Consider the following 24,493-nt stretch of genomic DNA (forward strand, 5'->3'; position numbering starts at 1 on the left):
AGTTCTCCATAAGGGTGGGAGGAGGTGAAGCTGAGCCATCCCCCCCCCTTGTCTCTCTCCGTGTGTAACAAAAGCTTCCAAGGTGACCCCACAGCCCTTCCCCACATCCCAGAGTGCAGGGCCCTGGGGTGTCCCTGGGCCCAATGTCCCCAGAGCTGTCTGGGCAGGGGGGAGTGGATAATTCAACCCAAGCTGCGAGGCTGCTCCTGGGGAAGGCAGAAAGGAGCAGCAGTGATGGCCCCAGAGGACAGGAGAGCCCCAAGCCCTGGGTCACTGCACTGGGACCAGCCCCAGCTCTGGGAAGAAGGCAGCAACCCTGCCAGGCAGCCTGCAGCAAGTGAACACCAACACCATGCCCTGCACAGGCTGCAGGCTCAGGACAGGTCCCAAGCTTCTCCACTGCCCCACAGTTTCAGCCAGATTGTAGCAAATGCTGCTAACAAACTTGTCCAGCCTACACCGAATTAGTTTAAAATTAGTATTACCCTTCGGTTGTTTTTCTCCCTCCATAACACAGCAAGCTCTTGGCTAGTTACTAATTTTATTACAAATGGCTGAGTCAGTTGCACAGTTTTGGCCAAAAGAAAAACAGTTCAGGAGAAAGAAAAGGAAGTAATGACCTCACACTGCTGAGCACCTGCCACTTCATGGCCAGTGTTTGTTCAGTACAGAGCATCCTGACTTGGTTGATCATTTTTGCAGCACTGTTACAACTGGCACACACAAAGAATGCTCAGTGCTTTCCCAGCTAAAAGCAGCTTTATATTTATAGTGTGCATTTAAAGAAACTGAGGAATAAAGCAAGAGAGGATGCAGAAAAGATCAGTTCAGACGAGACAGGAAAGTTTGGCATCAGATACATGATTAATACTCAGCCAGGCTCAAGACATGAAGGATTCTCCCAGTTTAAATGAACTGAAGAATTCTGAAGATCCACTTCAGCCAAATGGGACACTTCTCATTTACCAGAGGCCAAAACCTGTGTCACTTACACTGCAGCCAGAGGCAGGAAAACAGAAAAGGTGAATGCATTTCCCCACCTCAGAACTGCAAAGCTGAGCTGATCACCTGCACACAGCTAACAGCTAAAGAGTAACACTGAGGGCAAATTGTGAGCTCCCTCCCTTGGGAACCTGCACTTGTGAATTGCATTGAGGGTGGGACCTGCAGCTCCCCTGTGGAAAAAAAGGCAACAGAAGGCTCTGCTTCCCATCAACAGCAAAAAAAAAGCACCATGAACTGTTCAGTCCAAGGCAAATCACAACGGGAGCTGTAAAGGCAACATCTGAAAGCACTTCACTGTCTTTTTTTGTACTTCCCCCTTGATGCAAGGAGTTGAAATTTCCCAGCCCAAGAAACAGCACCAGCAAACACTGGCAAAGAAAGGATGAAGGGTTGTACCATGTTTCAGGAAGCCATGGGCCTGACAGTTTTGTGGTTTTGTTTGCCCTCCCCAACATGACTCAAGTTAATGCATCCCTGCAGTGCTGTATCACAGACCTGACCATGTTCCAGATCAACTCTGCTGTATCAGGAGTATTTCCCTGATTAAAAGTTCATTGCCAGCAATGAATGCACGAAGACCACCAGTGCCAAATGTTTTTAAATACTACTGAAAAAAAAACCTGAACGTCTTGTATCTGTGCTCCTCCCTCCCCCATTAAAAAAGACTGCATAAAGCCAAACAGACCTATTCTGTGCATAGCTCAAAAACCAAGAGAGCCTCCAAAAATCTAATTTCTTCATGTTATCCACCTAATTTCACCAGTAGGAAAGGCTGTTGAGGGAGCAGAATGGCAGGAGAAAGCAACTCAGCTGTCAGTGTCCAAGATACACTCAGGCCAGTGAGTTAGTAAGGAAGTGTGCACCTGGATCCTTACCAACACATCAAATCCCAACCCAAATTTGCTTTTTCTCTCCCAGATGGTGCTAACTGTAGAAAATCTAGGTGCATGTGCTGTGTGGAGCTCTCCTCCAGAAAGAAACAGAATCTACACAAATAAACAAGACAGAACAACTGAGGAAATAAAAGAACAGGATTTCATAATGAAAATTATAAAACCATAACTTAAGAAAGCCCAAAGCTGACAGTGTTCAAGCTATTGCTTTAAGAATGCCTGGAAAATTTAATGACTCTTTTCTCTTCAGTGAAGACACATCTGAAAAAAGAAAAGCAGGAATTACTGACAGTGAAGAGCAACAGGCTGGAACCACACAGCACCCCCAAGTCTGAGTTTTACATGCACACCCCAGACAAACTGAGACACAGGACCTGACACCACTGCTCTTCCAGTACAAAAAATGTCCCTTAGTTTCACAGGGGACATGAGTTTCACCATGGGAACATGAGCAGTGCACTGCACCCCTGGGAAAGCAGCTCCTTGGCCCATTGGGGGTAAAAAAGTAAAATCGTCATTATGTTGCAGCTATGAAGAGCTGAGCTGAGCTGAGCTGTGCTCCAGCAGGCCACTCAGCTGACAGGGGACATGCCACACATGCCAATGTCACTACAGTTCATTTGACAACAGCCTCCAACCCACTGAGTATCAACTCAGCACCCAGCCTGGTCACACCAGGGAGCTCACTGGTTACTGTCAGTGAGCCAAAGGTTCAGAATGTATTTTGGAGGATAAAAATTTAGTGCTCTTCAGCTTTTTGTTTACTGCTGTATTAGATGTGGAACCACCCAACACCAGAAATCCCACCTCCCTTCAGTGCTGCAGAGGCCCAGTCCTGTGCTAGACTCTGGTTAACCCTCATTTTCACTCTGCAGTTAATTTTAGATGTGTTGGTTATATGAAGGAGGAAGGGGGAAGAGATGGACATCCTTGGACCACTGGCATGCAGCAACAAACCTCTGCTCTCACTTGTGTGTGCACACAAATGCTGCTTCACTTCTCCAAAACCACTGCACAGAACCAGCTGGAACCACGGGGAAAAAGCATTCAGTCTCCTGCTGCACACAGGGAACCAATTTTTGCTGGGGAAGTTTGAATGCCAGGCTCTAGTGACTGGATTACATACATCCAGTTTTCCCATCCATGGAACATCTGCAGCAGCTGTTACAATTCTGAGCTCAACCCCACTGGTTTGACAGAGAATTCTGCCATCCCAGGAGATGGGGGAAAACGGCCATTTCACAAATGTTTTTTGGCAAAGGTGAGAGAATGGTGCCAACATACTAAACTTTCTAGACCCAGTAACCCCTTGCTCAGCACTGCCTCCCCATTCCCAGCAATGTGTGCTTTGTTTCTTCATTTGAACTCAAACTCCCACCTGTATTTTCACACTTCTATTCTGTGGCCATTTGCTAAAGAAGCACCCACCCACATCTGTTACACAGATCCCTCAGCACTTCCCATGGTGTGCCAGTTTTCTACCAACTGATGTGAAACATTCCAGAAGGAAAGACTGGGCAAAGAAATTTTTCCATAAAAAAAGAGGTGGAGGTCATTAGAAGTTACCAGGAATCAGTCATGATTTACTGATGGAAACTTCAGCTCTGTTATCTCCAAGTCAGGTGAGCTGCTGCCACTTCTGTCACTGTATGTGTCCCTGCAGAATACAGAAAAGAAATTGTTTTAGGAGGCACAAGTGCTTTCCAAACCTGGTTTTGCATCAGGAATCAGCACAGCTAGTGGTAAGTACTGCTGGGGTTAAAAAGCAAAGCACACCAAGTTCCTAGTGGTAGCTGTCCCTTTGGAAATAGGATTGAGTCATCATCAGTTTTAAGGTTTGTGAATTAAAGTGATTACACATAGAACAGGAATTTTACAAGGCAAAGTAATTCTGAATGAAATTAATTAAGCAGGAAGCAGAAGTCTGGTTAAACACCCATAAGCCATTCTCTTCCAGAGTGTTCCCAGTAAAAGAAAATTGCCTTTAACTCATTAAACTGCTTTTTCAGAAACACAAAATAATTCAGATGGGAAGGGAACCTGAGAACAGCAACACCAGTGGCACAGCCATCAGATCAGCACCACTGCTCAGGGCTCCCCCAGCCACATTCTGAACTTTTCCACAGAGGGAAACTGCACAGCAACCAGCACAGAACTGGATCAAATTGTGGAAAATATCCTCATAGCCAATTGGAACCTCTTGTTTCAGTTTATGTCCATTGTTTCTCATTCCCCAACAGGCACTTCTGTAAGGAATCTGTGTTCACCTTGCTCATGTTTTTGGAGGTGCTGGCAGGCTGCTCTCAGGTCCCCCATATCTTCCCTTCTCCAGGCAGAACAAGTCCAGCTCCTCCAGCCTCTCCTCACTGGCACTGGACTGAAAGCCTCCTGAGTCTCCACTGAACTCTCCCCAGTTTATCAATGTTTTCCTTTACTCCAAAACACAGAATATCCCAGATGTGGTCTGACAAATGTCCAGTATAATCGCTCATCTCCATCTACTGGCTGTGCTGATACTCACACAGCCCTGAAGCTGCTCATCCTCTGCTGCCAGCACACACTCCTGGTTCCTGCTCAGTTTCCTGTTCCTGAATTTTCTCTGTGCTGCAGCCCATCAGCAGAGCTGCTCAGTCCCCAGCCTGAGGGGGGATTCTAACTGCAAGGGCTCTCCAGACACAGGACTCTGTATCTGTCCTCATTAAACCTTATCAGGTTCCTGCTGGCCCACTCTCCAGCCCCATCCTATCCTCAGGTGGATGATCTGTTCCTCCCAGTTTGGTCTCACCTGCAAACCTCATGAAGTTCAGTGATGAGACTTAGCTGAAAATGTGGTAGGAGTTACAAAGGTACTGGAAAAAAGGGAAGTACAGGCTGGGCTGCAACTGCCAGCAAGTTACTTACAGTGTATGCTAAACATGAAGCAATTTGTAACCACACTCACAAGACTCCAACAGCAGATTTACTAACTTGGGATGCTGCAATTAAGAGGAAACTTTGGCTCCTCTGCTCTAAGAAGCCATCTCAAACTATATGTGCAAAAGCAGGAAATTAAAATATCCCTCAACACTTGAAGCACTGAAATGAGGCATCTTCAACACAAACTCTTCAGAGCAGATCAGTGAGAGCACAACTGACAGCTGCTCTCCAGACATCAGCACAGGAATTCCTGTGGTGCAGCTGCATTGAAGCTCAACCCAGAAAGGCCAATACTCTCCTTTTTGTTTGATAGTTTAATATGTTCAGTGCCATTGCTCTTTTGCATTTAGTTTGGGGACTCTTGCTTAATGCACTTTAGCACTCCAGCTACACAACTGAACCCTCCCTATTCACTATAAGGAGGAAAATAGGTCAGTCATTGTCACAGTGTTATTTGTTGCATATTGCCAGGTCTGCTGAGCAGAACTGCAGGGTGTTAGGGAGCAGCAGAAGGAAATAAACATAGCATTAAGTCTACCCAAAACAGTAGCTGCTTTGCAAAATGAGACAAAAGAAAGCCTAAGTTGGCAGGAAAAAACCCCAACAAATTAAAAAAAGCAGTGACCACCAGAGCCCATTCTTAAACCAGCAAGAGGAACAAATTCTTTAAGGACCAACCAGTCCCTCAGAGCAGGCCCAGCTCAGTTTCCCCAAACTGACCAACAACAGGAGACTGCAGTACTGTACCTGCAGTCAGGACCTCACTGTGGGACAGGGCTGTGCACTGCAGTCAATCTTGAAAGACAAGAGGTTTCAAAGAAAGAGCAGAACAGAAAGGGGCTGCAAATACCCCACAGCTACCCTGCAGCAACTCTGTGCCAAAAGAATTTTTCAGTATACCCTGCAGGAAGAAGCACTGCCCTGTGAAAGGTCCAGCTGGTGTCTTCCTTCAGCCTACCTGGGTGAGAGTCTGCAGCCCTTTTGTAGGTAATGTGTGAGTCTTCCTGCAGATGCTAAGAGGAGGCCAAAGTATGGGGGAGATGGCTTAATTGGTCTAGAAAGGAATTCAGGGTGATACTGAACCCCAACGAAGAAAGGATGCTCTAAGAGAAAGAAAAAGAAAACATTAAGGTCAAGTCTCTTAAGTCTGTGGCTGAGCTGCAGCTGAAAGCACTGATCATGGTGTTGTTTCTGTCCTGCCTTTCATCACAAATGAACAGGCAACATGCAATTCTTTTTGTGTAATTTTACAGATGGACTAATTCTTAGAGAGCCTGGTCTGGTCCCACACAAAACCCTCCTCAAATAGCCTCTGAACAAATAGCCTTCCCTTGTAAATATCTACACCCACAAACTAGTTGCTGAAGTACTCACCTTCCAACTCGACCACTTCCATTCGTTCTCCCTCCTCATCCTGGCCTACAAACTTCAAACCTTGCTCTTCAAAATACTTTTTCAATTCTGGATTGACCTAGAAGACCAGAAGCAAGAACATCCATGATATCTGGTGTTTGGATTACACAGAAAAAAGAAAAAAAAAAAGCTCAAAATTTACAGAAGCATTTTTACCTCAAATCTGTGTCTGTGCCTCTCTTCCAAGAAATCATGATCCCCATACAGCTTCCCTACACCAAAAAGCAGACAGTTCTTAAAGCAAATGCCCAACAGCTCACATAATTCCAACTCCTAACAAGTACATATGAGCAGCATCCATCAGAATCTGCAGCTTCAGGAGGGGACCAAGTTCAGTGGTCACCATTTCACTACCAGAACAAAGTCTGCAAACACCAAATTATTCCAGAACATTCCCAGGTCTCACTGCCCCATACCTGTCATACAGACACATCATGCTCAGGAAATACTTCCAAAAGAGGTAAAAAAATGCCTTACTCATGATTGAATTCTTGGTTTGGAAGAGTGTTCTTCTCTTGCCAAGCCTCATGGTGCCACCCATTTGCCCAGGATTATGTTCTGGCATGTCTATAACCTGCAAAAAGCATTCAGAGAGGGAAGGGACAATGAGAGAGGAGTAACAGTCCCAGGCAGACTGGGATTAAAGGGGGAAAAAAGTCAAGATTCATACACCAAACGAGCAAACTGCCCCAAGGAAGGCTGTCTTGACAAGGCAGATGAACAGAACTAGGTTAGTTAGGTAAGTTATTAGTTAGATGAGTTATTCTGGTACAGGTGGTAGGAACATATGGGTGGTTTACAGGTATTCAGGAAGGTTTAGCATTGGAAGTGACCTCTGTCAAAGCCCAGAGATCCCACACACTAACACTGTCCTGTTTACTGAACTAAAAATGTTACACAAGCAAGCAAGCAACCTCACAGAAACAAAATCCCCAATTCAGAATCACTTCAGCTTTGATAAATGACTTCATGAGGTGTTTCATCAGTGTTTCAACCTGTGAGAAGCAGCTGCCATACAGCTAATTAGGAAAAGACATTTTCTGTTCAATGAGTAAAGGATGGAAGAGACTTAAAAGATGGACTAATACAAGCTGTTAACTCTACCAACAGACCTGGGCAGAGCAGCGTAGCACAGTAAGGGTATCACAAGTCACCAGAAACTCACCACAGGATGAGAAGTTTTGGGGTCAAATTCCATCGAGTTGGCATCTGCAATGTTATGTCCATCAGTTAAAAACAAGCAGTTAGTTCCTTATCCCATGACAGCATCTCCCCCAGGCACAAAGATTTCTCTCCCACACTGCTGGCAAGCAGCAACCTCAGCTCTGCTGAGCCCCTCATCTGCCCAGTGCTCCCAGTTTGTGCTCCCAGTGCTGCCTGGAGGCTGCAACCTTTGGGCAACCAGTGATGAAATGGGGGGGATCATTCAGCCTACACTACTTTAAATAAAGCCAGGGAGCAGGAAGGAAGCAGAAGTACTCTGGGAAACAAATTTTTCCCTACCTGCACTGCTAGTGAGACCTAAAAGGTCTCTTCAGGCTGAGAAACTAAATTCAGCTCTCTGGAAAGGGAGTTTCAGCAAGAGGGACTCATCAGTTCAAGCAGTGGAGCCCAGAAAGCAATTGAACTCACTGGAGTCAGTACACTACCTTGTAGGCTGAATTTTTTTTTAAACTATTTTTAGTCATTCCCACTGGCTGTAAGAGGAATTTAGGATGTACAGCACACACAGGGACATCTCCACTGAGCTGTTTCATTCAAGAACTGAGCCTCACACTAAGCAATAGGAAGTTTTCCTTCATTATAAAGACACTTTACTCCCCTGATTTAAATTAAAAATTTTTTTTTCCTTTGAATTATCAAAGAGGATGGGGAATTTTACAGAGCTAAAAAAACCAATTAGATCTACATCTCAGTGAAAAAAAAAGAAGTTACAGGTATTTTTACAATTACAAGTATTCCTCAAGCAATCACAGAAAAAACCAAAACCCAGGAAGGGTGCAATTACCTTGCCAACCAAGAACACTGCGTGCAAATTCCACAACTGCCAACTGCATTCCCAAACAAACTCCTGCAGAGGGCAGAAAACAGAAAACAGAGCAAGTCAGGACAAGGACCACTGAGCCTGTACTGCACACACCTTCACAAAGCAGGCCTGAATTGGAGGAAAACCTGGGGGAGGCAAATCTTTAACCAGGTTTTAGAAGAGTGTTCACTGTGTAGAGTAGTTCTGACAAGTTTTACTCCACATGTCCCTTCCCTGTCTGCTCTGCTCACACATTTCCAGTCTCTTGCTCTGTTTTGTTTAAATGCAGACACATATTTCCCTGTGCCAAGATCACCACAGTCTCCTCTGAAACTCCCTGAGACTCCAACCCCCTCATTACAGAGATTCCATGTCATCACATCCCAGCCAACTCCAACCACTTCAGAGGTAACTGCAGATGATGGATGCATTACCCAGTTAAGTGGAGCACAGATCACTGCTTTCCTCAGTCAATTATCTTCAAAATCCTGCATTCTAGATGCTAATGAAAACAGTAAAGCTCTTGCTGCAGACCACTTAGGCTGTTACTCAGCCTCCTTCTTAATTCTTCTCAGGGATGAAAGGTGTTTCTCACCTAAGAAGGGTTTTTTCTGTTTTCTTGCCCAGGAAATAGCTTGAATTTTGCCTTCTGTCCCTCGAACACCAAATCCACCAGGAACAAGAACTCCACTGCATGAGGATGAAAAGATTCCATTAACCTAAGGCTCACCAGTGTGGTTCCCCCTGCCACACACCACCACTAGCATGTTAAGTCTTGGACTTGAAAGACCTCAATCCTGAAAAGGTCTCTCAAATGCCCTATCTGGCAAGGCCTGTCTGCAGCACTGGCTCCTTCCCACTTCACAGGAGTGAAGCCATCATAAAATGCCACAGAATTTTCAGGGAAGCATTTAATAGATTTACCTTCCCACCAAACCCCAATTACAGTGCAGGTTACAACCCTAGAACAGTTCTTTTTCATGACTTGCATGCTCTACACCAAACACATTTGCAAACCTGCCACCCAGGCAGGCCCATGCTGAGGAGGCCACTGCCAAGGTGTCCCAACCACAGGCAAAGTGACACCAAATTCTGCAAGAGGCTCTCTGCTCTGGTGCCACCCAAAACCTGCTTCCCTGAGCCAGCAAGCCCTCCCCTACTTGTTCTTGTGTTCTGGGCTAACTCTTAGCACTACTCAGCATCCTAATGTTTCTTTCCCTCTTACACTTCCTTCCTAAAGAACTTTTTACCATAGTTGCACTTTCCATCCTCTCTGGCTGCAAAAGAGATCAGCCCTTTCCCCTTATTTTCTTTACCTTGTTTACCCACTAAGTCTGTGCAGATCCTCCTCTGCATAACCATCTCCTCTGCTGCTGCCTTTCACAAACTCTCACTTAATTTAACAATTCCCCATTTTACAGCCTATTCCACATTTCATTAAGAGGTAAATAAGGCACTGTCCCACTGTGCTCGTAGAGTACATAAACAAACAGTCTCCAGTGAGGGTCTAAATTCTGAAACTGTCAAGAGCAGCAAGTTTATCAGGTATATTCCAAAGAAATAGCCAAATAGCCAGAAAAGTCTTACTCAGCACCACAGAGCTTCTGCCACGCTTCATGGTACCGGACAGGTTCTTCCTGCAGAGTATCAGGCTCCAAGTCAGCCGAGTCAATGTACTGGGAAGAAAAAAAAATAAAAAAGGATGATGAGATGCTGATACAAGTGTACAGAGTCACCTTAATTCTCCTTAAATTAAGATATCTCCATCCCTCCTGGATAGCTCTGGATTTGTTTCCTAGTGGATATTTGCTCATGTCTTTTTCTGGGTTGATTTCCTGTCTCCTAGTCAACAGAACTGCTTGACCTCACCATCCTACTACCAATGCACAAACAGAAGTTGTGTCTTTTCTGTCCTCCCCTCTCTGCAGTGCTGCTGTGACATTCAGCATAATAATGTGACATCCACAGGACCCAGACTCATTAAATGTGAAGTCTTAAAGGAGGACACCACATGGGAACCCATGGCTATGCAGACAGAAACCACACATGAAGAAAGAACTGAAACACCATCTCACCAACTACAATTTAATCTTCAAGAGGGACTGAAGAACAAATAGGAGATGGTGAAACACAGGCTGTGTAATGAGAGGATGCTGGGAGCATATGGAAAAAACTGCAACTTTTCCAGTTTCTCATCTCCAGTATTCCAGTACCTCTGAACTTCTGAATGCTCTGGCAGTCTTAACCCCTCTCCCCTCCCTGCCCTTTTTTTTTTTTATCTTTAACCATAAAATCTCCATGCACAGGACTCACAGAACCCAATCTCCTGAACCATGCAAATGTCAGGAACTGCCCATACATGCATGAGCAGGATTTACCCTTCACCAGTCTTATTGTTTTCCTTCTTTTCTGCTCTACCAACTTTTTAAGTTGAAATGTAACCCAAACATAGAACAGTACTGTTAGAGCAAGCCCCCATGACTCATTAGCATCATGAAACCACCAGCCATATAAAAAATGTATTTAAATGGAAGTAAAATTCCTGACCATAGGTACATACTCCATCTCTTCAGATCAGCCAGCTACAACCAGAACCCTTAAAAGCACCTGTGCAGCCACACCAGCACTAAAAACTTAATAAGGCCTGAGGCAGAAACATCATACAACTTGAGTACCACAAGGATAACAGCAGAAACCCTAAAAAAAGATCACTTCCAGCAATGGTCAGAGAAAATAAAAGCAAAGAGCCCTCTCTTCAAATGTTTCTACATCTCCATCACGAAGAAACATACAACACTGGGCACTTAGGAGTTCTCATCACTGGAGAAACTTTTGTTTATCCTACAGGATGAAAGGCTGTTTTTTGTTGAAGCTGTTTTATGCCCCACATGTTTTGATGTTGTAATCCAAGGACAATTTAAAGTTCTCTGTCTGAATCAACTCCCCCTCACTGTCTGTGGGTTTGTGAAAAACTTAATGAAGCTGGGTGGCAGTGTAGGTGGAAGGGGCAAATTTTTACACACAAGCACCCAGCTCTACCTTTATGTCAAGTTTGTGGTTGATGGCCAGTGCAGAATGCTCCAGTGCTTTAATGACAGAGGCATAGGAATCTGAAAACTTGGTGTATTTGCCAACAAGTGCAATGGAACATGTTTCAAGGAGACGGTCATACCTAAACAAAAGCAAAACACCAGAGTTATTTCATCATCATCAGGAAATGGCACATTCTGTTCAGCTTTTCAAGTAACAAACAGCTGGGCCCTTGAAAGTCTGTCCAACCAGAGATGATGACTTTAGAAGAGGTGACTTTTAAAAATAATTATGACTTAAAACGTCAAAGGAAAAAAAAGAAAAAAAGAAGAATGACAAGAAGCAGTTGCAGAAAGCCCTGTGTAAAATCAACTCATCTCTCCTTATGCTGAAAAGCCATTCTGAGTAATTCCAAGCTGTCTTTTCTGGAAGCAATATTAGGTTCAAGGGCTGCAGTGAATTATGAGGAGCTCTGCCCATGTTTACACTGCACAGCACCTTCCCACAGTGCTTCTGACTGAGTTCACCTCAACACCTAGAAATATTAAAAGGACTTTTTAGAGTCCTAAAGTTGTACTGCCTACACTTTCACTCCTCAGCACCTGGCAGACAGGATTTACACAGCTTTCTCAGCTACAGCTAAGTGATTGTTTTACTTTTATATCATAATTGGTAAGTACTTTTCACTAAACTGCTTACCCAGGGCTGTCCCCATCAACAGGAAATGTTACTGAATTATATGTAAATATAAAGGGAATCTCTAGATTTTGAAAATTAGGTTCTTACAAGGGCAAACATAAAGACTCAATTCACTATGGTCCTTTAAGCCTGGAGTCAGTTCCCCACACAAATCCCCCCAGTGTCCCAGGAGTCTCAGAACAGCTACAAAAAGAGGTCTTTTGCTTCTTGAAAACATAATCAAAAGGTAAACTTTTACTGACACACCTAATGACTCCCATATATGGCCACCAAAAGATTACAACACTTTGCAATGTCACTGTTTTTTCTGTATAAAAAGGGAGGGCAGAGTTGCCCACCTTTTTAATTACTTGAAACTAGTTCTGAGTACACTACCAGCACAAGCTAAGGAATTCAGTAACATCCCACAGGCTTCTCATATGGAGAGATTTTTTTTCCCAGTTTAGTACCTAGGAAAAAGAATGCATTTTTGTAGGAAAAATAAGAAAAAAAAGAACTTGAGTGCAGAAGAACATATAAGGAACATGAAGTAGCACTGACCACCCAAAACCTATCAACCAAGAAGAAAAAACTAATCCAGTCTTAACTCCAAGGATGCCCAGCAGTGCATCTCACCTGTCAGCCATTTCCTTCCACTTCATGAGCATCCTCCTGGGCTGCCTCTCAATGGGAAGGTCAAGCCTGTGTCTGAAGTAGTCAACAACTCCTTGCTCCTCTAGCAGCAGAGGAACCCGGTAGATGGAGGAGACATCATGAACACAGATTACCTGTTCACACAACAGCAGTGTCATTAAAACCGTGCTTATGCAATTATTTTCAAACAGATACTCAGAGAGCTTCTATCTCGAGCAGACACCCATATAAACACTTGAATTTCCAGGAAATAACATTTGTTGAGTAACATTACATATGAATAGCTTAGCACTGGTTTCACATACATGAAAAGATCAACCTTGAAGGGTTAGAGCAGTAAGAAGCAGCTGGATAAAAGCAGATAGATAGATGAGCAGTAAGAAAATCAGCTGCCATGTAAGTTAAGTGCATAGCAAAGGTTAAAGAACACTTCAAAAACACTTCTGTGATACTGCCTTCCCGGTAAGTATCACAGCTTGAAACTACACTTAACTTATAACTTGAAATCACAGTTAAACTGCCCACAAGCCCAGCTTCCCTGCTGCCCACCACTGTCATTCTTAACCAGGGCTCCCAGTTCTATTAAAGTCCATATAAAATTTGTGATCTAATACAGCAATAAATTTACAGAGCATCCTTCATCAAATTTAGAATTAAACACCTACAAGCAAAGAATTCTTAGGTCAGTATTTATGTCAGTGGTTTGAGTTCACTGAAATGGGCCAGCAGAGAGGCAGAAAGATGGCTCTGGACAACTGTCCATCAAGGATGAGACTGTTCTTCAAGGATCAAAAATATACTGCCAAACCCATATTTAAATCCTTGTTTCTCCTGACTGAAGTGAAAGCAGAGTTCAACACTGCACCAGCAAAATCCCCAAGGCTGAAAATTCACCTCCTCTGTGGTCATTACAATTTACTTATCAATTAGTGTGCAGCTGCAGTCAGAGAAACAGCTATGTGAAACTGCACTGAACTCCCTGGAGAATGACTGACAAAAGCCAATGTATTTTCAATTCCTGGCCAACAAGAGGTAGATATTGAACTGTTAAGACAACAAAATTACTGTCAGCTAATTCTGAATGTAAAACTTCAATCAGCAAGACTTAAGTTTGATTCCATTGTATAAGAAATTAATAAAAATTACCTGACAGAGTCAAAAAACCAGAATTTTTCAAGGTCCAGGTGGATGGGAAAAGGGTAACTTTTAGCCTACAGACTAGGTGATTATTTTCCAAGGTCCACCTCAGAGTGCTATGCAGAGTATTCTCAGTATAAAAAGAATCATGCTCACATGGAATTTTTGCATATCACATAACATTCAAGTGAAGCAATGCTTCTCTCAAACACCATTTCTATGTCTCTGTGCAATCTCCAGCAGAAGAAAAATACTGTGAGAAGAGCAGTGTATGAATTACACTCATGTTACCCTTTAAATCTAATTTTAGGCAACTACTTTTTAGTCTCTAAGTACTGGAAAACCTCATTCCTCTGTATTCAAAGAAGGAATGTGGAAGGATAACCAAGTCAAAACCAGCTATTCAGAAAATACCTTGGATTCCAGAGAATTCCCTAAGCCTATGCTAACTACCTTGTAAGAAAACTTGGCTGCTGGCATAAAAAGGAATATTTTTGTAATACTGTAGTATTTTGTAATATTTTGTAAATATGTAAGGAATGTAGTTAAGACAAAGCAGCAAATGAACTATGCAGCTAACAAAAGACACAGAACACAAAATGCTACACTCAAATAAAACTACAGTCACCATTTGACAAACAGCTAGGACAGAACATTTACTGCAAACAAGTGCAGACTGCAATCTTTACCTGTTCTGGTTCAACATGACAGAACATGGAAATCTTTTCTTTTACTGAGGTATCCAGTGGAGTGGAGCACCTGCAAACAATCTAACAGAACAGCAACATCAAGGTAGTGAAGCAGAACAGAAATACTGAGACATTCATACAACAAACCCCTAAAAAAGCTCTCTTCTTTCAGCCTCTGTGCCTTGGGGAACAAACCCAGCTCCATAATTATGTTTATTAGTAATATACAAGAACCCTCCACCTAAGCATTATTTAATTAGCTTTTAAATTCAAAGCCACAGAGCAAAACTTACCAGATCTGGTGAGAGACCAAGACCTCTGAGCTCACGAACACTGTTTTGGGTGGGTTTAGTCTTCTGCTCTCCTGTAGAGCTTGGCTGGCCAAAGAGCAGAAGATGGTGTATCAAATTATGATGATATGTAGCAATGACTACATATAATAATGATATTAGCAATGGCTAATTGGGACCCTCCACCCCAAAAATCCTGTAAAAACTTTGACCTAGTGCTTAAAGAATTCATGCAGATAAAATAAATACCCCTGTATATACCATTTTTACCTCAAGGACTGAAAGCAACTAGCAGAAACTAGCAGTTCAAGTCTGTACAGTAAGTAGGTATATATTAAAGAGAGAAGGAAGAAGACAGTCACTGCTCCCTCCAAATAACTATTTTTTAATTTTTTTTTTCCCCCTCTGACCACTTGGGCTGGACAGAAAAGGAGAGAGAGAGAGGAAAACAAAGATTGATCTGCACTCCAGTAACAACTAAACAACTAAAGTTGCTCTGTCAAATCCAGCTCCAAGCCAAGGAACTCTGCTCTCCAGCAGTGTTAACATAGCCAATGGAAGAACTTTCTCACCAGTAACTCCTGCAGTCAAAATTTTTTGTTTGGTTAAGACTAACTTGCCTCCAAAACCAGAGCATCTGATACAGCTGAGGTTTTATCAAGCTTCATGGCATAAAATACCTTCATATGCTTTTGATATTAACTGGATTTCACCCCATCTCTTTGGCACATAAGGATGTTATTTTTATTTTTCTTTGTGATTCCTAATAACTGTTATCCTAGCACTACTTCATGGCACTTTTTCTTCATTGAATCTCTGAACTGAGGGCAACTGACACTGAGCTTGGTAGAGGTTCTAGAGCAGCTGAATGTCAGCCACTGAAATTACTGTTAAAGATCAAAACATGCAAAAAACCACAAAACCCAGATCACAATGCAAAACACAGTGTTACATTTTGAAATTAGAAATGTAACAACCAACTTTATGAACTACAGCTAACGTAAATCCTGGGGGGAAAAATGGGGCACACAGAAACATTAAAGAACTTCAAGAAGATCTTGGAATATGGCCTAATAGGTCCAAGAGGTTGTGAAGCCCCATGAAGCTACATCACTGGCTCTTGTATCAGCTAGGCTGAAATGCAGGGCTGTACAAATGAAAGAAGACCGAGTGTTTTCAGCCCTTAGAAAACAAGTTTACCTTCAAAAGCTGGGTGATAATTCCATAGAGGAAAACAGTAGTTAAAAATGCAACTGCCAGCTGTTTATTCTATTTACACACTTTGAAAAGTTTCTGTTCACTTCTTGTGAACTTTATGTAAGTAAGTAACCATACAATCTCTGCATTTCTCCCAGAAGCTTATACATATGTGACTATGGACACAGCATTTCAGAAACACACATTTAGAAAGCAAGTTTGGGACTGGGGAAGCCCCTAATGATTTTAGGTCCTTACCTGGGGAACTAGACTGACATGGATGTTACAAAAATTCTCTCTTTTGGCTTTGAACTGGAACTGGCGAAAAGCTTCAATAAAAGGCATGCTCTCAATATCACCTACTGTCCCACCAAGCTGAAAAAGACAATATTTAGAATTAAAGGTAGTACCAAACCACCCCCTATTGAATTTGTATGCTGAAACTTACTAAAACATATATAAAATGGCACTAAAATATCTCCCTAGCACCTTCCTCTGATCCCCTGCAGAAGCATCAACACCAATATAAAAGCAAGATTTTCTATCTATCCCAACTATTATTTTACCTTCATAATTTCCCTCAAAATCAAAAAGCCACAAGAGAAACAGCTTCTCATACAGGCAGCACCTCTCCAGGGACATTTAGCTTTAGCTTCACCTTTATTATCTCTTCAGGGAAAAGGTTCAGGTGTTAAAATTATTATTTATGAACACTGGTGGCACAGAGAAGCAAAATTTCTGTAAAGTTTTAGTAACTATGTAGAGGAGGCTTAGACACATGTAGGAACAGAGACACAAGGCACTCTTTGGAGGACCTTCAGCCTCCCTTGAGCTGTCAGAGTGCCTCAAGGCACTAAAATCCAGGCTTTTGAATCCTAGAACAGAAGTTGGCACTGGAGCTGCAGGGAGAGCTCAGTCACCACCACCAGGACTCCAGCAAGCTCCCTGCACAGCCTGCCAGCCAGCTCAGCAGCTCCCTCAGAGCCTTCACCCTGCTCTGTCTCCTCTGGCAGCAGAATGTCCCACACAATGCACGGGCAAATTTAATGGGGTTTGTCACCTCTAACTTCAGAGGAGGCACATTCCCTTTTAGGTCTGTGCCTGAACACTCCAAAGCTGCTAAGGAAGAAACACAGCTGCTTCCAGAGGGTGCTTTCCTACCACCAAGGAAGAGGAGGTCACAGCATGATCAACTCAAACTTTTGTATATACTTACAAGAGCTAAAACAGACTAATTCACATTAAACCAGAGAGCAAAACACCTCCAAAACGTAACTGTCCAAGACCCTCTTCTTTCTACATGTGATTCAGAAATGGCACATTGAAAAGACCACACTGAGTGCATGAGGCTAGCAAGGAGGGGTTTTAACCAACAAAAAACCAGAGTTGAACATTACTGTAAAAAGAAACAAACAAAATTACTCATAATATGCATATGGTTTGGTTCACTTCACACAAGTAGCAAATTTTTTTTTTCTTAAGAGCTACAAACCTCAATCACACAAACTTGGGGTTCAATGCCATCTTCATCTACAGGAATCCGTGCCTGCCTCATCACCCATTCTTGTATAGCATCTGTGATGTGGGGAACAACTGAAAGAGAAACCCAGGCAAGGGTTAATGCCACAACACGTGCACATTTCTCCCTGGAACTCATTACAGAACAAATTATTGAAACTTACTAGACAGTGCTTCCCAGACCACTTCAGCACTGATTTGTGTCTCTAAAAAAGTACTCATTTTTTAAGTGACTGTTCTTGGCTGTGATTTTCAAGAGAAGTGCCTTTGCAGGAACTGTCATCCTACCTCAATTTAAACACATGTAAACAACATTTCCTTTAAGCTGCATGATTCAAGTACAAATTGTTCTTTGCCCTAAGCAGAGAGAGTTACTCTGTGTTAAAGTCTGCAAAGTCCTTATCCAAACCAGCTGTGAAGAATGTTCACAAAGGGAAGAGACAGATCTGATCCTCCAAAGATATTTCAGGTTTTCTAGCTACATGCCAGTTACCAAAATCAATAACCATTTTAACCAATTAACAAATAATTCACAGGTGTGTGAGTCTGAAGCTTGTTTGCATTTCCAGTCCACGAGCACTGGAATGTTTTGAGGGGGTGACAGGTAATCTGGAATGTTTTGAGGGGCTGACAGGTAACCTCATTCAGTGTGGCACAAATCACCACACCTGCACTTCTGTGTCTTCTACTTCTCCTTTTAAAACAAACAAACAAACAAACAACAAACCACACCAGATCATAAGGATACCATGTCGCAAAGACCTCAAATCACAATAAAAACCAAAAGCATCTGACCAGGACAAAAAGACAGAATATATTTCTAAGCATCAGGAATGAAGATTCACGTCACCTTGGACAGTTTTGCCAAGATAATCTCCTTTCCTCTCCTTGTTGATGACATACTGGTAGATCTTCCCAGTGGTCAGGTTGTTGTCTTTGGTGAGTCGGATATCAAGGAACCGTTCATAGTTCCCGAGGTCCAGGTCCACTTCCCCTCCATCATCCAGCACAAACACCTCCCCTGCAGCACAGAGAAACGGGCACAGACACCTGTCAAAGGGACATGTTCCACAGCAGCCATTTGTTGGGTTCGCTGTGACAGCCCGAGGAACCCGGTGTAAGGAAACAGCTTCGATTGCCACAGCAAGTGCCTAATAAACGTAAAAGGCTTCCATAGCAAAGAGTGCTGGGGCACTGAGGACTGAGTCTCCTGAGCAGGCAGCACTCAGACCCCCGAGCACATCCTCTGCCGTCTGCTGGTGGCACCATCAGCCTCACGGCTCTGGCACAGCTGACAGGGTCGGTTTGCAGCTCCCCCACACACGATCAGACACAAACTTTTCCGCCATGCCCGGGAGTTGGTTCCTTCCAGGCAAAGCCAGCCAGGAATCCGCGGGGCAGCCCCCGGCCCTCAGCTCGGCCCCGCGGGTCACTCACCGTGCTCGTACGGGGAGAAGGTGCCAGCGTCGATGTTGATGTAGGGGTCGATCTTGATGGAGGTGACATGCAGCCCGCAGGACTTGAGGATGGTTCCGATGCTGCTGGCGATGATCCCCTTGCCGATGCCCGAGATCACCCCGCCCGTGACCAGGATGTACTTCATCTGCCTCGCTGCCTGACGGCGACACCGCCTCAGCGAGGGCTCTGCCGGGGCAGGGGGCACAGACCCAGACCCAGACCCAGACCCGCACCCGCCGTTCCTGCCCGCAGCACCCCCGGGGCTCCCTGAGGGCCGCCCCCCCCCTTCTCCCTCTCTCCCCTCACACAGATTCCCGCCACACGCGCGGCCCGCAGTGCGCGCGCCACCCGCTGTTCCCGCGCGCTGCCCCCTCTCCTCCCGCACCTCCCCCCCACCTGTGCCCGCGGGGCGGCGCGCGGCGGGTGCGTGCGGGGCTGCGGGAGGTGCGGGGCGCGCGCGGGACAGCTGCAGCCCGCGCACCGGGGAAGCGCATGAGCCCGGCGCGCGGCGGGGCGCACGCGCAGCTCCCCCTCGGCGCCTGCGCAGTTGGGGCGGGGAGGGGAGGGGGCGAGTGGGGTGTGAGGCTGCCGCGCGCTCCGGCGGGGGCGGGGCGAGCACGAGCTGGGGTGGGGCAACCCTGACCCCGCCCACGCACCCAGGGCAGTGGCGGGAAAAGCGGAGAGTGTGCGGGATGTGCGGGGATGTGCGTGTGCGGCGAGGGGAATGGAGCTGCGGAAGGGTCGGGAGCAGAGCTCTGCTCTGGAGCAACTGAGGGCCCTGGGGGTGCTGATCCTGGAGCAGAGGAGGCTGAGGGGAGACCTTGTGGCTCTCTGCAACCCCCTGAGAGGAGGTTGGAGCCAGGGGGGTCGGGCTCTGCTCCCAAGGAACAAGGGATGGGACAAGAGGAACTTTTGGCACAACTCAAGTTGTGCCAGGGTTCAATCCAGATGTCTCCTGGATGTTCCCTACTCCGCATCCTCAGTGTAGGAGATGACAGCTCAGTGACAGAGCAGTGTACTACCTGAGGATTACTGCTCTTTCTACTGTAGAGAAGCCTCTAAAACCTCCTGACCAGTTCTCGTTAAATTGTGGATCAGAGCTACTGCAGTGGTCACCTACATCTTGGAACCCACCGAAGAAGCTACACTTTGCGCTGGGTGTTGACCACTGGGCTTCACCTGGTGCTTCATTTCATAAACTTAACAGTGGTGCTGTGGAGCCATTGGCATGCAGCAAATAGACTGTACAGAACTGGATTTGGGAGGAACATCTCCTCTTACAGCTGGGGTCCATCCTCATTTCCACATAACAGGACATTCCCCTTGGGCCTCTTGGTGGCTTCTTTATGTTTCCATGTGCAGCATAAATCCAGGCATCCTGTAAATCGTTCAGACCCTTCACTGAGTCTACACTTTTGTTGGGAACCTGGTCAGGTTTTCAGCAAAATGCAAAATGGGAATTGTTGCCCTGAGTAACAAGGGGATTTGGGTAGACCTTACAAAAGATGCAAATTGAGGTAAGAATCGAGCAATTGCAGAAAGGTGCTGAGTGTCCTGCCCTCTCCTCTTGCCCAGCGGGTGTTTGCGCTGTGTTTTCTCCAGAATTGTCCACTAGATGGTGGAATTGAACAGTGACAGAGTTTGGGAATGCGAAGGGAGGCGGTGACAGAGGTGACACCTCAGGGCTGCTCTGGGACCCAGTGCCGGACCAGTGAGGACCAAGAGCATCACCCAGAGCTGAGAGGTTTAACCCCAGCACACGCTGTCTTCTGCAATGCTGCAAAACATTTTCTTCCGACCCATCCCTGTCCTGGTGATGTGTTCCCCGTTCTTAGACAGCCCTGCTCACTGGTGACACCTCAGGGCTGCTCTGGGACCCGGTGCTGGAGCTCCGACTGTGCCCGAGGGGTTCGGTGGCTTTGGGCAGCCCCTTTCTGGGTCAGTCCCTGCGGTGCCATCCCACTGCAGTTTGTCCCACTGGGACTGAGGAATAGAGACCTTCCAGGTAGGTCTGGATTCTTTCAGTCAAGGTTTCTTCACTTTCAGGCTTCTTCCTAACTGCCTCTTTTTATCCATGAAGAAAAGTCGCTTTCCTAGGAAGCAAGGAAACAAGGGAGGTGCTGTGGAGCTCAGGAAGGAAATGTTTTCATCCGAGGGCTGTGACCAAAGCAGAAGGCAGCAGTGAGCAGGGCTGTCTAAGAAAGGGGAGCACATCACCAGAAAGGAGGTGGGTAGGAAGAAAATGGAGCTACTGTGAACTTCTGCTAAAATGCTTTCTGATTTCTGTACCAGTCCTTAAATTGATGATGCTTGAATTATAATGACTGAACTCTCTCCTTCCCCTCAATATTTGCCCAGTAGTGAAGGTGATTCCTGGATAAGTGGAGAGCATTGAGCCTTCTCATTTCCCACACCTCAGGGTAGGATTCAGCTCTGTCCAAGGCAAAAGGGAGCTGCAGGGTAAGGTTTAGAGCTGCAAACAGGTGCTGAGCTGCAAGAAATATCATTTATGGCCTGGCATCAGCCAGGCAGCTCTGGGAGAAAGCTGAGCATTCCCACAAGTTTATAGGTGCCTCTTTGAAGATAGGGATCTAGGGATGAAGACACTCAGTGTTTTGCTGAAGGTCACAGAAGATTTCTGGCAGAGTTAAGGGGTGAGATCATATCTCCATGTTTCACTCCACAACATAAATCTGATAAGAGTGCTCTTGTGCAAAGAGCAGGTGACACAGAGTCTCACCCAGGTGTCACTTTCCCTCGGGTTCTTTTGCCTGTAAAAAAGGTAGCATCCTTCTTCCAGTTTGGAAGCAGAGCATATGTGAGCAGCAGCAGGAGAGAGGACCCAGCACAGCAGGAGGCATGAGCTGGGGGGACCTGAGCTTGGCTGGGGGACATCAGAAGGAGCTCCCCTGATGAAGTGCTAAGCACAAAGGGGAACAGATGAGCAGAGGGCACAAGAAATCAAATGAACAAATATGCAGAAAGAGGAGTTTTCAGGCTAGCATAGCAAACTGAGACAGACCAGGTCACAGAGGGATCCTCTTGGGAGTCTCTTCCTGGCAAGGCAGGTGAAGGGAGGAGAGGCATAAAGGCTCCAGAGAGAAAATGAAGAAAATTCAGGGTGACACACACTGAACCCTGAGAGGGGAAGGCTGCCCTGGAGGGAATTCTTGGGTGGAATTTAGTAGAGGTCAAGCTGAGTTAGCAAGGAAACCTCACAGAAGCAGCTGAGCTCATCCTGAAATCATCAGAGCATCTGCTGTCCCACACTGAGATGGGAGCTCCATGGGCACATCCACGGGCACATCCATGGGGACAGCCATGGATCTTTGGTCAGAGCCTGAAGTCAAGGAAATCCAGCAAAAGGCTTTGCCTCAAACAAGCAGCCTCTTGGGCTGCAGTAGGTGACAGGAACAGAATATCAGAACTGGAATGGTTCTTTCAGGAGCTGGATGGGCTCTGAGCCGCAGGTATATATATAATATATATAATATGTATATTATCTTGTGATAAAATCCTGAGTCCCTGCAAAACCTTTGTCTGTGTGACTAGCAGGGACTGTACAGCACACAGTATGACTCAGCAGAAGCCCCCATGAAGACCTTGTAACCACCAGTGACATCCCTGTGTCCACCGCTAAGGGTGACAGCAGCTCCACAGTGCAGTAATTTACGGGACACCTGCCAGTCTGAAATGTCTTTCACTCTCTTACCTTCATTTTTTTGGACTCCTACACTTTGAACCTGACTCTGCAGGTGGGCCTCTTCTTCCTTCTCTGCCATTTAGTTTCTAGTCTTGAAGAGGCAATAAAAGAGGAGTACACATGCTTTCTGAATGCATATGTGCTGGCTTTGCTGGCTGGTGATGAGCTCATCACATAAACACTGTGGGATCTCTCAGATTGCATTGATGGGAAAGGACAAATCACTCATAGTTTTAAAAGCAGCAAACCCTGCAGTAAAGTACTCTTTAAAATCTTATATGATTGGATTATTCATCTCCATGAACTGGGTGAGAAATACACTGACTTCCAGTTAATTCAACTGCAGGATAATTTGATCTTCTTTTTAATTCAATCAAAACTTCTGTAATAAAACCATTTGCATTCTTGAAAAAGAAGCATTTGCACTGTATTCCTACCAGGCTGATGTAGCTGTAATGGGTTTTTCATTTAAAGGCCACTTTACAGCTCAATTTTTTTTACTGTTTTGGCTTAACTGTCAATGAGGAATATTCACACACTTGTGCTACTAATTTCTGTCTAAATTTATAACATTTCCCTGCACCAAGTGAGTCATTATAGAAGAAGCCCTCAAGTGCAGTTTGGGGGCTATTGATGTTCCTGCCTGTGAAGCTGCAGCTGAGCTGGTGCTTCCCTCTCTGAGCCTACGGGAAGCTCTGGCTGTTAAACACCAGAATCTTATACCCTGGAATTCTTGCTGAGCAGAGAGCAACATTAGGAAAGACATGAAAGAATAAAGATCTTTAGGGGAATGAAGGTGTGAAAAGAGAAGCAGCAGCTGCGTGCTGAGCTGCCCCGGCTGAGCACGGAGGGGTAAAATAATATTTAAATTTATTTATTTGTTTCAGTCAGGAGGAGCAGAGTGAAACTGGGGCAGGGACAAGGGAAAACTCTGCACCAGCACACCTGGGTTGTTCTCAGAAAGAAATGGGAGCTTTGTTTTAGGGAAAGGCAACAGCAGGGGGGCTGGGAAGGGCCCAGCCTGGGTGATGGGAGCATCGGGAGTGCAAGCTCAGCAGTGTTCACCCCCAGTGAATCAGGGGGAATTTTTATTTGATGTCCCCCTCTTGATCTCTCTAGCTGAGCATGGTCTTAAACATCCAGGAGTGAGGAGGAGATGTGCCACAAGAATGGATCAGAGAGCAGGTGTTTGTCCCCAGGGCTGCAGCTCTGTGGTGTTTGCAGAGGGGTCATCTGCATGGGCTGGAGGAATTTTTATCCTGAATGATTTCCACATTCCTTCTAGCCTGGCAAAGGGTTCTGCCGAAGCATCAACTGCCTTGTCCAGCTTGCCGTGTCCTACCTCTGATAACTTATGAGATGTAATTGAGGATTTAATTGAGGAATTGATTGAGGCATTCCTCTGGTTACCACAACATAATCACTCAGCTTCCCAGAGTCAGAGATTTCCATTCCATTTGGACTCAGTCCTATAAACAACTAAAATACTCTCAACCTCCTCCAGAATCCCTGGAGTGGCAGGTGCTGGAAACTGCAGAGACCTGTGTCCTTTTTGCAGGCCTGAGAGCTCTTTTCCCCTCCCAGTGCTCCTCTGATGGCTGAGCTGGGGTGTGTTCCCTGGAGCTCCAGGGAAAAAGTTCACTTGGGAAGCAGAACTGCTGAAAAGCCTTTTTCCCCTCTGAGCACCAGTTCTGCAGCTGATTATTGTTTATTAGGTCTGATCCTGGCATTCCTCTTTGCATCCCAGGAAGATGTTTAGTTTTTCTTCTCAAAAGGATACAATACCCAGAGAGATCTCCATCTTCCCTCAGTGCATCTGTCCAAATTGTAGCTGTAGGATGTAATGCAGCTGCAATCTAATAACTACACTTTGATTAAATTCGAGT

The 24,493-nt window shown here is 45.2% G+C and overlaps 1 protein-coding gene across 2 annotated transcripts; it reads right to left on the reverse strand.

Annotated features, from left to right (window-relative positions):
- Positions 1-533: 533 nt before the first annotated feature.
- CTPS1 (CTP synthase 1) lies at positions 534-19,399 on the reverse strand. Of its 2 annotated transcripts, none has more exons than XM_030464497.1 (19): positions 19,301-19,399; positions 18,884-19,057; positions 18,297-18,467; positions 17,421-17,521; positions 16,187-16,303; positions 14,735-14,818; positions 14,442-14,522; positions 12,598-12,749; positions 11,293-11,425; positions 9,841-9,929; positions 8,849-8,943; positions 8,236-8,298; positions 7,393-7,436; positions 6,705-6,801; positions 6,384-6,439; positions 6,189-6,285; positions 5,773-5,917; positions 3,465-3,555; positions 534-2,159 (listed from the first exon to the last, which is right to left on the reverse strand). In XM_030464497.1, exons 2-18 carry the CDS (start codon positions 19,047-19,049, stop codon positions 3,471-3,473), a joined length of 1,776 nt encoding a protein of 591 aa, XP_030320357.1. In that variant the 5' UTR covers positions 19,050-19,057; positions 19,301-19,399; the 3' UTR covers positions 534-2,159; positions 3,465-3,470. The 2 variants fall into 2 exon arrangements, with proteins under 2 accessions (XP_030320357.1, XP_030320356.1); XM_030464496.1 differs by having other exon boundaries at positions 18,884-19,061; positions 19,301-19,393.
- Positions 19,400-24,493: the final 5,094 nt, after the last annotated feature.

This window comes from Calypte anna, chromosome 23, assembly GCF_003957555.1.
Source record: "Calypte anna isolate BGI_N300 chromosome 23, bCalAnn1_v1.p, whole genome shotgun sequence".
Classification (NCBI taxonomy): domain Eukaryota; kingdom Metazoa; phylum Chordata; class Aves; order Apodiformes; family Trochilidae; genus Calypte; species Calypte anna.

Bases quoted from the DNA above. Each gene is read 5' to 3' on its own strand.
- CTPS1 (XM_030464497.1), bottom strand. From the start codon at position 19,049: ATGAAGTACATCCTGGTCACGGGCGGGGTGATCTCGGGCATCGGCAAG. The intron at 16,304-17,420 runs GTTTGTAGCTCT...TGTCTTTTTCAG, and splicing joins CCCAAGTTTGTGTGATTGAG to CTTGGTGGGACAGTAGGTGA. The intron at 14,819-16,186 runs GTAAGGACCTAA...CTCTTTGGCCAG, and splicing joins ATGTCAGTCTAGTTCCCCAG to CCAAGCTCTACAGGAGAGCA.